Below are 14,248 nucleotides of genomic sequence, written 5' to 3'. Positions count from 1 at the left end.
ACTGGTGACTTCCTTCCAGCATTTCCTTTACCTTGCTCAAGAACTCTGAATGTGCTTTTTGCAAGGCTTTTAATCTACTTCTTCTACCCAAACATCTTCACCATACACATACTCTTGGAATTTCTCACAGCCATACACTGCAGCTAACAGTTCCTTTCATTTCTGAGGATATTACTTTTGTGCAAGTGTACATGTTCTTGTCCTACAGAAAACCAATCTATTTTCTAGTAGTACCGCAGTTTCGCTACTTTTCCATATTATATAAAAGTACAAACAGAGAGCTACAATCTGTCAGCCAAACAGTGAAACTCAAATCTCACGGTAGCACTTAAAAGTGATTTTTGTAAGGTGTGATGCTCCCTCCACCCCCAAACTAACTCTAAGACTGCTGTACCTCAGAGTACGAGGAATTCTGAGAGATGCTACAATCTCAACGTTGGTAAATCACATGACTAAATTTTCTTAAGCTGTACTTTAAAGTGTTACTCAAAACTGCCTCACACTTCTGCCTGGGACTCTTGAAAGTATGCACTTACAATCTACTTAGCAAAGGTATTAAAACGTTTGTCATGCTCTTTGTGTCCGATTCTGTCAGATCACTTATGTTTAAAAACACCAGCTTGTAAGCCTTTAATTCCTTGAGAAACAACCTTTTTAGAATACCTCCACTGCTGATAAAATACCAAGACAGTCAAAGAAATCTGTATTTGTCTGAAGGTAGATTAAGTATAAAAATTTGAAACTTACTTTACCTTGTTTTATTTGTCAGAAATGTTAATCTGTATCTAGTACTAAAAAAAAACTTGGCATCTGACATTCTTGAGACCACTTCTTCAACTGTAAGCTATGGATAGTTGTTTACCAGTCACTTTATTAAGACCTGGTGCATCAACCCAAACCAGGGTTGCCAGACGTCCCTATTTGGGCGGGACTGTCCCGAGATCAGCAGCCTGATCCCGAGTCCCACCCTGCCAGTTTAAATCCCGGCCAGCCTCCGCTTTGTTTGTTTTTTTTTTTTTTTTGATTGTCCCATATACCTGGCATACGGGCCAATCAAAAATTGCTAAACACGGAGCTTCTTGTGTTCCGCATTAAACACGAGAAGCTCCGTGTTTTTGATTGGCCCATATGCCGGTATACGGGCCAATCAAAAATCGCTAAACATGGAGCTACTTGTATTGAATGCAGAACTGCAATGCATTAAACACGAGAAGCTCCGTGTTTAGTGCAGAGCTACTGAGCTACTGTTCTTTAATGTGGAACTGTATTCCGCATTAAAGACCTTTTTTTTTTTTTGGTCTTCACTTGCCGTGAAGACCTTTTTTTTTTTGTCCCTACATGGGGGGCTGGAAATCTGGCAACCCTGACCCAAACACAAACCTTGTCTTTCTGTGCAACAGCCATACTATTACCTCATTATAGTGACTCTGACATTTTCTTAACAACATCTAGGCTTTCCATTCTCTTCAACTCTTATTCAGTTTTATTTGAGATTGCTAGCAGCATGTATTACTTGCACTATGTCCTTTTTTCTTTATCTGTACAGGATATTCTCCTGGCAAGCTTTGTAAGCTGTAAACAAATCTACATAATCATGCAGACTATCACCGCTATGGTTCTGATCAGTATCTGAAACATCTCTGTGACTCTGATTATAGACTCAAGAAGTCTTTGCTTAGTCACTCTATTTTTCGATCATTAGCTTTTTATAAGCCATATTGCCCAAATATTTATCCAAATTCACTCAAAGAGAAACAACAAATTGCCATACAAACCAAGCTATTATCAAAATACACTCAAAGAGCAACAATATGGAAAAAAAAAAGATTTTAACAGCAGTTGCTGACCTGATGGTGTCACCCTATAGCTTAACAGATAATCACTAACAGCCAATCTCCTGTTCACCAACCAGGCCCAAACACTAAAATATTTTCTGACAAGATACGGCATTCACTGCTAGTATTTATTTTAACGTCCTCATTACGTTCATTAAATTTTAGTATTTCTTTCCAGCAACCAGCTGTACACACCTATCACACTACCACCGATTCAATTTCAGACTTCACAGTATAAATTAGATTAGCCAAGTCTGCACCAAAGTTTGGAAACAGGTTTAATGCTGGTTATTTCAAATTTACTTCAGACATGACATAGACTCCATGACTGTCCACTTTGGGGCCTTATAGACTGAACTTTCCAATGTTTCCACTTCTAAAGTACCAACAAAAAGTTAATTTTCATATTTCTATTCAACAACAAACTGCTCTGAACACACTTTTCTTTCATATATTTTTGTAAACTATCAATTTGTATCATGGATACGGTAAACTTGATTAAGAGCTAGTAAAGGTTCACTGAAACTTACAGCCAAAGCTACTAAGAACCTGAATTTGAATAATGACATGTTTTCTCTGGCCTTCATCTCAGATACTTCCTTTGTTACAGTGCATTGCCAAATGGCTTTCTTTTTCATATCCATTACTTTTACAGAATATCCTCATTTTTTTCTTATGTTTGCCTTACTACATAAACTCACATTTTATTCTACACACAACACATTTCATCATTTAATTACTGTATTTATGCACTAGTAATTTCACTTAGCACATATCCACATTTTTAATATGGATATGTCTGTTTCTCTTGATACCCTGCCCCTTGTTTCATAATTTTTACACTACAGATTATTCTCTCTTACTGAAGGATCATCCCGCTCACCAAACTCGTAGTCTTTGTCTCTTTTCCTCAAGTTGCTAACATAAACAGCCACAGTCTCTATAAGGCTTTGCATCCTCGCAAACTTGTAATGGAAAAATCTATTTATCATTTGTTGACTGGGTTAATCCCACTAGGTTAGTAGATTCTTTTCAGGAGAGAACCAAGGTGGTATCTACACTACTAGGGGAAACTTGACCAGGGCACTGGGGAATTTCCCTACTCTTTTCAACAGATGCCTTGGGATCTTTTACAACCACCTGAACTATTCTATTTATTTATTTGTTTACCAGGAAAGTCCGACTGGGACACAGCCCATTTTTAAAGGAGGCCTAGGGAGAAATGCTCCAGACACGTCTTTGGAATGTGGGAAGAAACTGGAGCACCCAGAGGAAACCCATGCAAATGCAGGGAGGACATGCAGACTCTGCACAGAAGGCACCTCAGCAGAGAATCGAACCAGAGAACCTCTTGTTTTGATGCAACAATGCTAACAGCTGCTACCACCAATTCAAGCAGATGGGACCTCTGTTTAACATCTCATCTGAAGGATGACAGACTCAGGAGTGCAGTACCACATGTATGCTGGACTGCATCTACCAGGTGAGGGAATAGAATCCCTACTTACTGCTCTACTGACAATGTTGGCAAATTACTTCCAGGCTGCCAATAATTATGGTATACGTACTACTATTTTTGTCTTCCCTTCACCAAGAAAAGGAAGAGATGAAAATATTTATAGTGTCTTCCTCAGCAACATGTTCAAATGCTGCATCCTGAACTTCAAAGATTTCAGGTAATCTACTTAGCAGGGAGAAAAAAAGTCACATTTCAGGCTACAGTTTTCAGTCAAGTTTCATTTTCATGCACAAGTATTCTACTGGCTGCAGCTGAGCTATACTTCCTGCTGATAGGCATCTCTTCCACTCTGACACCATGTCATATCAGAAGGCTTAATAAAAATAGACATAATCTGTGGTGTAAACCCTAACATTTATGCAAACTGAATTCTCTGGAACTTGTCTTTACCATGTGACATGATATTCATGGTCTCCCACTCGTACACATTTAATGGTATACACACCGTGGCTAACAAATTCAATGGCCTTAGATACTTTTAGAGATAACTGTCTTCCTGGGAACCAAGGGGATATTTCAGTGCTTCCAAGCTGTGTATGTGGCATACTTGATTATGTGCTCCATAGAAAGGATGATGTAAAGCTCCTCCTTGCCTTCATTACAAGATATTAACTCAAGCATTTTTTGAACAAAGGAATATTGGGGGGGGGGGGGGGGGTCACAGGCCGGTTCATGGTGAAAAACATTGGCTCAAGGATTTCTCCAAAAGAAGGAATCATCCAATGGAGAGCTGTAGGGAGAGCAGGTTCATTATTTTTATCATAGGTAATAACCAAGACTTCTCCAAGGATGCAAACAGTGAGACAGAAAGAGAAGCCCACTTTAAAGCTTCAGATTGGAAGTGTTCATACATGATTGAGGTGGGTTCTGCATGCAATGAGAGTATGATCTGTGTGGTGGACAATGATGCACCAAGGTCATGGTAATACATCTGTTGACATACTCACAAGCCTGTTGCTGGCATTCAGCCATGTTCTCTAAAGGTGAGCTTTTGCACGTGCCCACCAGATATCAAACAATTTGTCAGAATAAAGGGACTGACTTGCAAACATGAGCATCTAAGGGCCTGGAGGATTCTTCCTATTATGGTCATCTAGCTCTGCTAGACATGAAAGGAAGTCTAGGAAAAAGAGTTTTTGTGTTTCAGTCCAAGCACTTAGCACTATTTAGGAGACTGTAGGATGAGCTTCCCCAGAAACAGGTTAGGGGCAAGCATGCTCTGCCCATACGACTATGGGATAGGTGGTGCTTAAATTCTGGGACTCCACATTTTATGTGGTTTCCAGGCATGCATCTTTCAAAAGGCTTTCATTACTTACTGAAGAAAAAAGACCAGAATGAACTTAAGCCTTTACCAGTTTTCAGGACAAGAACACAAACATGAGGATTCTAAGCCAGTACAAAAGGTGGATTTATCTCCAAAATACTATGAGCACTGTCTACTCTCCACATTGTCTTTTACTGGTGTTCTGGCATAGACCTAGGGCTGTGAGAAGAACATTCTTTGCTGGTCCCTGCATTGGATACACTTACCCGTCACCAATGTTACAGTAGTAAGATAAGCCTGAAGCTTCTCCCTCCTATGTCTCTGGACGGCTGAAATGAATCACTGTCACTTATGGCAATACAGTGCTGATGAGGGTCTTCATTCATAAGTTGATAGCTAATTAAAAGGGCAATGAACATGCAAACTTATCAATGATGACTATTAGTACTGACATAAAAAATGTAAAACAGTGGGGGGGGGGGGCAGGCTCAGGAGCTAGGCACTCTCCTTCTAGGGTGCTATGTGGGTGCATGAAGTGCCAGCAGAGGTCTAAAATACTAGTGAAATGGGAGGGTGAGATAAACAACTGCAATGTAACATATCACTCCCCTAACACCTTGAGTCCTGGACAGCCCACCCCCTTTTTCCTGCTCTAGCTATGTCTCTGGTTCCCAGGGCTGTTCCAGCCTGCGAAACAATAACAAGGTCAATAATGTTAACCTAAACTTACTAACAAAACCAGTGAAAACAGACTGCTCACAAACTATTCCTCCTAGCTTCATTGATGCCATTACTCTCACTCTGCAATAATTCCCAGTTTGAGTCTTCAGTGGGCTGCTTTCTCTGCAGACAGTAAATTCCCAGTGAGCTTTCACTGCGACAAAATGAGCTTCGCTATGATGAAACTTGTGTTAACACAAATACCTAAGCCAGAAAAGTATGGTGCACAATTAGCATTAAAACAAATTAAACAGTTTAACTTTCAAACATGATAGCTTATGTTTCCTACAATCCTTTACATTAAAGGCTTAATGTACAGTTATATTTTAAAGCATTGCAGATTATAATGAGTGACTGTAATTATTACCTGCACGTTTCCCTGGTTTCACTGTTGCTTTCAATGGTTCCTAACTGACAAGGTGCTTTTGAACCATTTTCTTGTTTTGTTTCTGCTGGTTCTTCAGGAAGCAAAAGCAATGCATTTCGGAGACAGATGGCTGCAAATTCCATACTGGCTACAGGAATAGCTGAAGACTGTCCATCACTATATGGCAATTAAATCAAATATACACAATATTTTTCAGTCACTGGACTAAGAAAACAGATTTAGAATTTTTTTTGGCATTCAAAGCCATGTTCAATAATATAACTGTCCCATACTCATTTGCTAGGGTTGCCTGATATTATACACAGTAGTGGTGAAGACAGACTTTAAATGTGCAAATAAAAAGTAACACATTATTTATATTTAATGACATTCTGTCAGTCACACATCAACACACTGCCTAGCACTACTAAAATACCTTTCTTGGTGCCAAAGGGCAGCACAGTAAAATGTAACTACTGACAAAAACTAGTACACTCTAGTTTCATGGTAATATCTTCGTACATGGATAAGATCTAGTGAACAGTTAAGTGATCTTTCATTAAAGTGACAGTTCAGCACTGACCATGTTATGTGGATTGCATATAGCTACAAGGTATGCAAGTGGAACATAAAGGACTTCAACTTTTTTAAATCCCTGATTCCCCTCTCACAATCTACACCTACCCTTTTTATCAAATGGGTATAGCTTATGTTTAGTTTGCTTCATTTCTAAACCACAGTTAAATAAATGTTGACTGATTAAGAATTCTGAAAGCCTAAAGAAGCATGCCACTGTTTCAAACCTCAGGTTTCCTCCCTCAGAGTAAATCTGTGATCCCTACCAGCATTAGTAATAACTACATGTGAGTTACAGAAGTTTGAATTAACCACATCATTACTTTTGTTTTAGACAAATAGTAAAATACAGAGAATCTGAAGTTCTGATAGAAGGCTGGGAAGTTACACAGACTTAGGGCTGGATTCATGAAGGTTACCAGAACCTTTCTGAGTGAATAAACAGCACAAGCATTGTTGTAGGGCTGTTCTTGAATTCAGAAGGTGTACACAAAGTGTATACAAAGAGTATACTTTGTGGTAACCTTTACAAATTCTCACCGTGTGTCTAGCATAGCTATGGTTAGGCATACACTAATGAAGCCATGTTATGTAACTTACCTTTTGTGAAGGTAACATTTCACCCACATCACTCACTCACCACAGCCACACATTACTGAAATAAAACTGGCAAAAATGAGTCAGCAGACAAGGTAACTGTCCAAAGTGATGAATGCTTGTCTTAAACTTTAAGAGACTTTAGGGTGGTGGTCAGTTTTGCTGCTTTACAAAGCTTGGAATCCCAGCTTGATTATCTTTGTGGAGTTTGCATCTTCGCCCTATGCCTTTATGGGTTTCCAATGAGGTTTCCCATTCTACCCACATTCGACAGATGTGCTTGGAGGCTAAGCAATAACACCCTACTGTCTTTCGATGTGCTCTTCAGTGCAAATGTGTAACCATGTCTGTACTGCAACACACTCTTAAAAACTTTAGGGCGGGCTGACTCCTGCCTTGCACCCATTACTTTCTAGAACATGCTCCAGCCTCCTGCAAAATGGGCATGGATGAAAGCAGGTACAGAAAAAAGTAGATGTGTAAGTAAACCTTCCATAACAGTAGATGCATGAATGATCACTGCTGTAGTAGCCTTAACTACATGGGTTATATCCTGCTAAGGACAGAAAAAACACCCTAGCTCCCAAAGCTTCAAGGGCACCTTCCAAGTGTTCAAACAGTTAGCCAGCTTGCGCTAAGCTGAAGAAAAAGAGTAGCTTGACAGGCAAGCATTTCAGAGCATCCATGCCAACTGTAAAGGGAGGCTGAGCCCTGAAAAGATGAATGCTAGGAAATTAAAATTGTAAGTCCTCACCCTAACAACAAAAACGTACAAAAAAATAAGGCAGTGAGTAGAGAGAGGGAGGGAGGGAGCAGCTACTGCAGCAGTGATTATTTGAACATCTACTGTTATGGTACGTTTTACTTACACAACTATACTACGTTTATCATATCACTCACTGCACTGCTGTAACATTAGCTATATGGGTAGACTACTACTGCTTACACTGAATCGGAGGAGGAAGGATGCGGATCTAGGAGTCAGTGGACAATGTTCTTAGCAAAACCCGTCCTACACCTGGAGAAGGGATCTAGTCTGTTGTGCTTTGTAAAGCTATGTACAACAGGATCAAGTTGCTATTTCCAGAATACTTCTAGAATCCAACCCTTTTCAAACAGGTACAGATGTAGTCAAGGCCTAGGTAGAATGGGCCTTGATCCTGCCTCAAAATGCCTTGCTGAGATGGGTATACAACAGGTTATAGCATGAGACAACCATTTGTGAAAAGTTGCTTTGACACATGCCGACCTTTCTTTTTACGTTCACGATAAATGAAAAACCTGATCAATGTTCCTAAAAGTTTTACTTCTATTAAGACTGTATCTGGAGTTGTATGTGGACATCCAAAGTATGGAGTATCCATTCTTTGTTTTTAGGTTCTGGAAAAAAAGACAGAGATTGATGGCTTGGCTCAAAGGAAACTAGGATACCATTTTAGGCATAAATGAAGAATTAGTTCTTAAGGAAACCTTAGCTTTTTTTTTAGCACCTTTATTGAATTATCACTTAAGACATAGGCAAACATACATTTATACAAAAGAAAAAAAAGAAGTTATGTACTCACCATAACGTTCCATCTGAGTAGATACTTCATTTGTCTGCAACCTGTGGGTCTCGGATCTGATCCGGCAGCTTTCCAAGCTCCAAGATTCGAGCTCCTAGCTCCTCCCCCTACCCATAACCCCCTACTACCAACCACATTACCTCAGATCATTTTTTTTTTGCCTCACCAACTCGAGACAGAAACCAACTCCAAATGATCAGAAAAATTCCCGAGGTTCGGGGGATGGCAGGGGGGGGTCGGTTGCAGACAAATGAAGTATCTACTCAGATGGAAAATTATGGTGAGTACATAACTTCTTTATCTGAAGTAGTTACTTCATTTGATCTGCAACCTGTGGGACAGAGTCCCCAGCTAACCTATAAGAACCTGGGTGGTCCTTACGGAAGGATATTCCGAAGCACCGCGGAGCCAAAAGAAGCCCTACTCCTGGAAATCATATCCAGTTTGTAATGAGAAATGAACGTATGAGATGAGGACCAGGTAGCTGCTGAACAAATATCATCTACTGCAACCCTAGACCAAAAAGCTGTTGAGGTAGCTCCAGATCTTGTGGAATGAGCACGGACGCCAACCGGAGCTGGCTTCCCAGATGAAGTGTATCCCAGCATAATGCACTGACAGATCCAATTTGCTACAGTTACTTTAGCAATTGCCTTGCCCATGGCTGATTTTGCATAAGAAACAAACAACTGGTCCGACTTGCGAAACTCTCTAGTCCTGTGCAAGTAAAAACGCAGTTGTCTGTGTACATCCAATTTGTGCAACGTGTATTCGCCTTTGTTGTGAAAATTTGGGAAAAATACAGGGAGATTTATTGATTGATTAATGTTTGATTCTGTAGCCACCTTAGGCAGGAAAGACGGGTTAGTCCTGAGGGACACACTATCTTTGTGAAAAATAAGGTATGGAGGTTTGATACACAGAGCTTGTAATTCTGAAACTCTCTTGGCTGAAGTAATAGCCACTAAGAAAGCCGTTTTCCAAGACAGGAACTTCAACGGAACCAAGGCCGCAGGCTCGAAAGGTGGTCTCGTTAAGGCTTGTAAGACCAGAGTGAGATCCCATGGGGGAACCACAGTCTTGACCGGTGGTTTCAGAAGATAAACGCCTCTTAAGAAGGTTTTGCACAACTTAGTAGATGCTAAGGAGCCTATGCCGTCGCCCATGTGAAAATGGGAGATGGCCGCCAACTGCACTTTGACTGTGGAGGCACTTGCTCCCTGTCTAAAAAGCAGAGAAAGGAAGTCCAGAATAGTCGGAATAGGGACAGTAAATGGGTCCAATTCTTTATCTTTGGCCCAGATGGAAAAACGTTTCCATTTACTGTTGTAAAGTTTCCTGGTAGATGGTTTATGAGCCGCCACCAGAATGGCCTTAACGGGGGATGAGATACCGGGAGTCCTAGCCATTAATGGAACTGGATCAACCAAGCAGCAAGTTTGAGATTGACCAGTTTTGGGGTATGGCATCCCGCTGGGTGTGAGATTAGGTATGGACTGGGATCCAGAATCCATGGGGAAGCCACACTGTGAGACCGCAGAAAGGGGAACCAGATCTGTCGAGGCCAGAATGGGGCTATGAGGATAACTCTGCTCCCCAACCGACAGGCTTTCTGGATGAATTTCATCATAAGTGGGAGGGGGGGATAAGCATAAAGGAGTCCGGGAGGCCAAGCATGGACTAGAGCGTCTCTGGGGGTCTCCCCTCTGGGGGGAACTATCGCAAAGTACTCACTGCATTTTGTGTTTAAAGGAGAAGCAAAAAGGTCGCAGCAAGGCTGACCCCATTTGTGGAAGATCTGCTTCGCAACAGATGGATTCAGAGACCACTCGTATGGAGTGAGGAACACTCGAATTAGCTTGTCCGCTAATATGTTGGACCGTCCCGGAATGTGCGTTGCTATCAGAAAGCGGTTGGTGGAAATCGCCCATTCCCACACTCTCATGGCTTCTCGACACAGGGGATAAGATCTGGTCCCTCCTTGTTTGTTTATATACCAGACTACTGACATGTTGTCCATCTGGATTGCAATAGTCCCTATGGGAAGAAGGTCGTGGAGAACGCCAAAAGCACCACCCTCATCTCTAGGACGTTGATATGTAAAGCGGTCTCTAGGGAAGTCCACGTGCCTTGGACGGATCTGCCTGAACAATGCCCCCCCCCACCAGAGGCAAGAAAAGTCCGTGGTCAACGTGGCTTTGGCTGGGGGGATCACAAAGGGTCTCCCTTCTCTGAGTTCCTGTGCCTGTAACCACCACAGAAGGGAGTCTCTGCACACCCTGCTCAAGGGTATTGGCATGCATAATGGGTGGATCGACAGAGACCATTGGACTTGAAGGGTCCATTGTAATATGCGCATTCGTAGACGGGCATGAAGAGAGAGACCGATCGCTGCTGACATAGACCCCAGTGCCCTCAGGACTAACTCCGTTGGAGGAGCAGGGCTCCGAAGAAGGGCTAACACCTGAAATGACAAGCTGTTCAGCCTGGCTGACGTTAGAACAACTTTGGAGATTCGTGTATCTAACCTGGCCCCTATGAATTCTAAGGCTTGAGTGGGGCACAGGCAGGATTTCTGCTCGTTCACTGAGATGCCTAGGTTGTGGGCCAGAGACAGAGCATAATCTCTCGCCGCACAGAGCTGATGCCTGTTGGTAGCGGTGAGGAGCCAGTCATCTAGGTAAGGGAAGACCTGAATGCCCTGGAGTCTCAGGTGGGCTGCAACCACTGCCATGACCTTGGTGAACACTCTGGGGGCTGAGGTGAGGCCGAATGGAAGAACCCTGAATTGATAATGACTGGCTCCGAGACGGAAGCGGAGGAACCTCCTGGATCGTCTGTCCATTAATATGTGGTAATACGCATCCTTGAGGTCTAGCGAGCACATCCAGTCGTTCTTCCGCAGCAGGGTGAGAATTGATTGGAGAGTGACCATCCGGAACTTTTCCTTGGGTATGAACAGGTTCAAGGCGGAAAGGTCTAAGATGGGTCTGAGGTCCCCCGTTTTCTTTGGCACCAAAAAGAACCTGGAGTAATAACCCAATCCAGACTGGTCTGGGGGGACGGGCTGGATGGCTCTTTTTCTTAGCAGCTTTGAAATCTCCAAAGCCGCTGCCTCCCTTTGATCGAGTGGGACATCGGGGAGACGTCTGGGTTTGGGGGGGAAGGTTTATGAATGGAATGGAGTAACCTCTGGATATGATCCGGAGCACCCATCGATCTGTTGTAAGGGACTCCCAGTTTGACAGGTGCTCCGACAATCGCCCCCCGACTGCCTCCAGAGAGGGACAGTCGGGCAAGCCCTCAGGGCTGTTGCGCGGGTCTGTCCGAGAAAGGTTCTATAGACCCAAAATTGCGCGGCCCCCCTCTGCCTCTGGGCCGGCGTCCACCTTGTCCTCCTCTGCCTCTAGAGGACGAGTGGTACGCAGCAGGATGGGATTGCTGAGACTTACGGAACCACAGCTTCTTTTGTCCCCTCTGATTCCTGGAGAAGGATCTTTGGGGATTAGAGAAGCGGACTCCGACGGCAGACAGCGTCTTCGCGTCCTTTTCGCTTTGGACCAGCGTGTCGCGAACAGTTTTGCCAAACAAGGCAGAACCGTCAAAGGCGTTAGAAGGACGCCTTGAAGGGGTCCGTGAAGTCGCACAGACGGAGCCAGGAGAGATGACGCAAGACGACCCCGGCTCCGCTAGCTCTAGCGGCTCCCTCCATTGCATGGGAGAGAAGCCGCATAGATGTATTGGAGATGGATTTTAGAGTGGCTATTCGAGTCTCAAAAACCTTTTTGTCTGGGACCGACATGGACTCCGGGGGGCTGCAGCGTATTCTTTAATCAAGTCTCGCTGTAGCCTAATGGTATGTGCCATATAGTTCAGCGCCCTTATGGAAAAGGTCGCTGAAGCAAACATCCGCTTCCCAATCCGGTCAAGCGCTCGAGATTCCTTATCCGGCGGGTGAACCGAAGAACTCTCCTGCGCAAGTTCTTTCTTGGTGGCCGCCGCCACCAACATAGCATCAACGTGGGTTCCTATGGCCCAAGACGGTCTATCTGTGGGTGGGCTGAGGACTTTATCGGGGCGCCTCGGGAATGGCTCCACGGTGTCGGGCTCCTTCCAAGCCCTGGTGGTAATTAAGTCCACCAGGGGGTCGGCCGGAGGGGACACCCAGGAGGTAGATGGGCCTGCCTCAAAGGCCTCCAGGAACACGGACTCATCAAGGGAGGGCTTTTGGGATGTCCACCCCCCTCTGATACGCAACATTTCCATGATGTCTCCAAAGGAGACATCTTCAGGGGGTGACCTTGGGGAACCCTCCGTATCATCTAAGTCCATGTCTGTGGTAATGGACTTGGGGGAGTCCAGATGCCTCCTTTTGCACCGATGTTTCCGAGGGACCTCCTCGGTGGGACTGTCCGAAGAGGGCTCGTCCACGGGTTGTTATTCCTCCACAGGAACTAGCTGGAGGGCTTGAGCAGGCTGTCCAGATGGACAGATGATGGAAGACAGACCCTCATACAGTGGGGGTACGGGTGGATCCGAAGCCCGGGTCGGGGATCTGGAGGACCTCGACAGTACCCTCTCCACTACCTCGAAAGCCGAAGGAGAGCCACTCTCACCAGCCTCTGAGAGCAATCTCCTCGGATCCGAGGAAGGGATCGGGGTCGGAGCCGATGCAGTCGGCGCCAAGGCAGAAGTGTGCTCCGACGCCAACAGCGCCGAAGACACAGCAACTCCCTCGGATCCAATGCTCAGCCCTCGGCCTGAGAGCTCGGGTCCGACAAGCTCGAAGGTATAGTCGGCATCGAAGAGACCACCGCTATCGGCGCCAACAATTCCCCGGGTCCGAAAGGGCCTGGATCCGATGACTCCGAGACCCGAAAACGAGTTGGAGAAGGAGTGATCGGGGCAAATATGGGGGCTGCACTCCCCCCCCAGAGGGGGGGGGAGGCAAGAGCATCCCCATCTGCATTTGGGTCTGTAAGAACCGATGCATCATCCGATCCATATCCGCTTCGGAGATGCTTCGGGTCGACTTAGATGAAGTAGTAGAGGGGGGCTGGGAGGGCCGCCTTGAAAATCTCGAGGGAGACCTATCCTCCTCCTCCGGCTCCGGCGAAAAACAGGGTGAATGGCGCCGAGAGGAGGGGGATCCGGAGACCCTCGAGGGAGATTTAAGTAGTTTTGCTGGCGGAGCAGAAGGATGAGATTCGGCCCACCTTTTGTGGGACTTATGTCCATCCTTATCCTTGTGCCTCTTCTCTCTAACGGAAGAGGCACTAGTTTCCCCAGAGCTCAAACCCGATGAGGGAGGTTGAGTCCCGGGTAGAGCTAAGGGGATAGACGGCGCCAAAGCTGCCGAAGCAGCTGGAGCCCGAACGGGAGAGGAAGACGAAGCCGACTCCTGGGGGAGCTTTCCCGCCAGGATCAGCTTGTTCTTCCTATCCCGAAGTGCCCAGGGGTTAAAGGCCGCGCAGATTTGGCAGGCCTCTGACAAGCTGCCCCCAGGCATAAAACGCACTGAGTGTGGCCATCAGCTGGGGAAAGCTTGTGGCCACACTCAGTACATTTAGAAAAAAATGGCCTTAGGCCCTTCTGACATCATTCACACACACGCCCAAACACTATGAGGGGGAGGGGAGTGAAGATAAACTAGTAATAAATTTAACAGAAAAGGGACCAAAACTAGCACAAGAAGCAGAAAAAGGGAACTAACACACACACGACAACTTCGAATGAAAATTTGGTTTAAAAAACAGCAATGATCTCACCCAGCCAGGAGCTCTTCACAAGGAAGCTTCTTCA

The 14,248-nt window shown here is 44.8% G+C and overlaps 1 protein-coding gene across 1 annotated transcript in view; it reads right to left on the bottom strand.

Annotated features, from left to right (window-relative positions):
• Positions 1-14,248, bottom strand: part of CNOT10 (CCR4-NOT transcription complex subunit 10) — a 2,007,836-nt gene that overhangs the window by 475,378 nt on the left and 1,518,210 nt on the right. Inside the window, exon 13 of the mRNA XM_044066643.1 lies at positions 5,709-5,885. Within this exon, the coding sequence (XP_043922578.1) occupies positions 5,709-5,885 (177 nt within the window). The remainder of the gene's footprint in view (positions 1-5,708; positions 5,886-14,248) is intronic.

This window comes from Protopterus annectens, chromosome 3.part1 (genome assembly GCF_019279795.1).
Source record: "Protopterus annectens isolate FY-2018-M chromosome 3.part1, PAN1.0, whole genome shotgun sequence".
Taxonomy (NCBI): domain Eukaryota; kingdom Metazoa; phylum Chordata; order Ceratodontiformes; family Protopteridae; genus Protopterus; species Protopterus annectens.
Note: the sequence above shows the minus strand (reverse complement) of the source record. Positions and strands in the feature narration are given on the sequence as shown.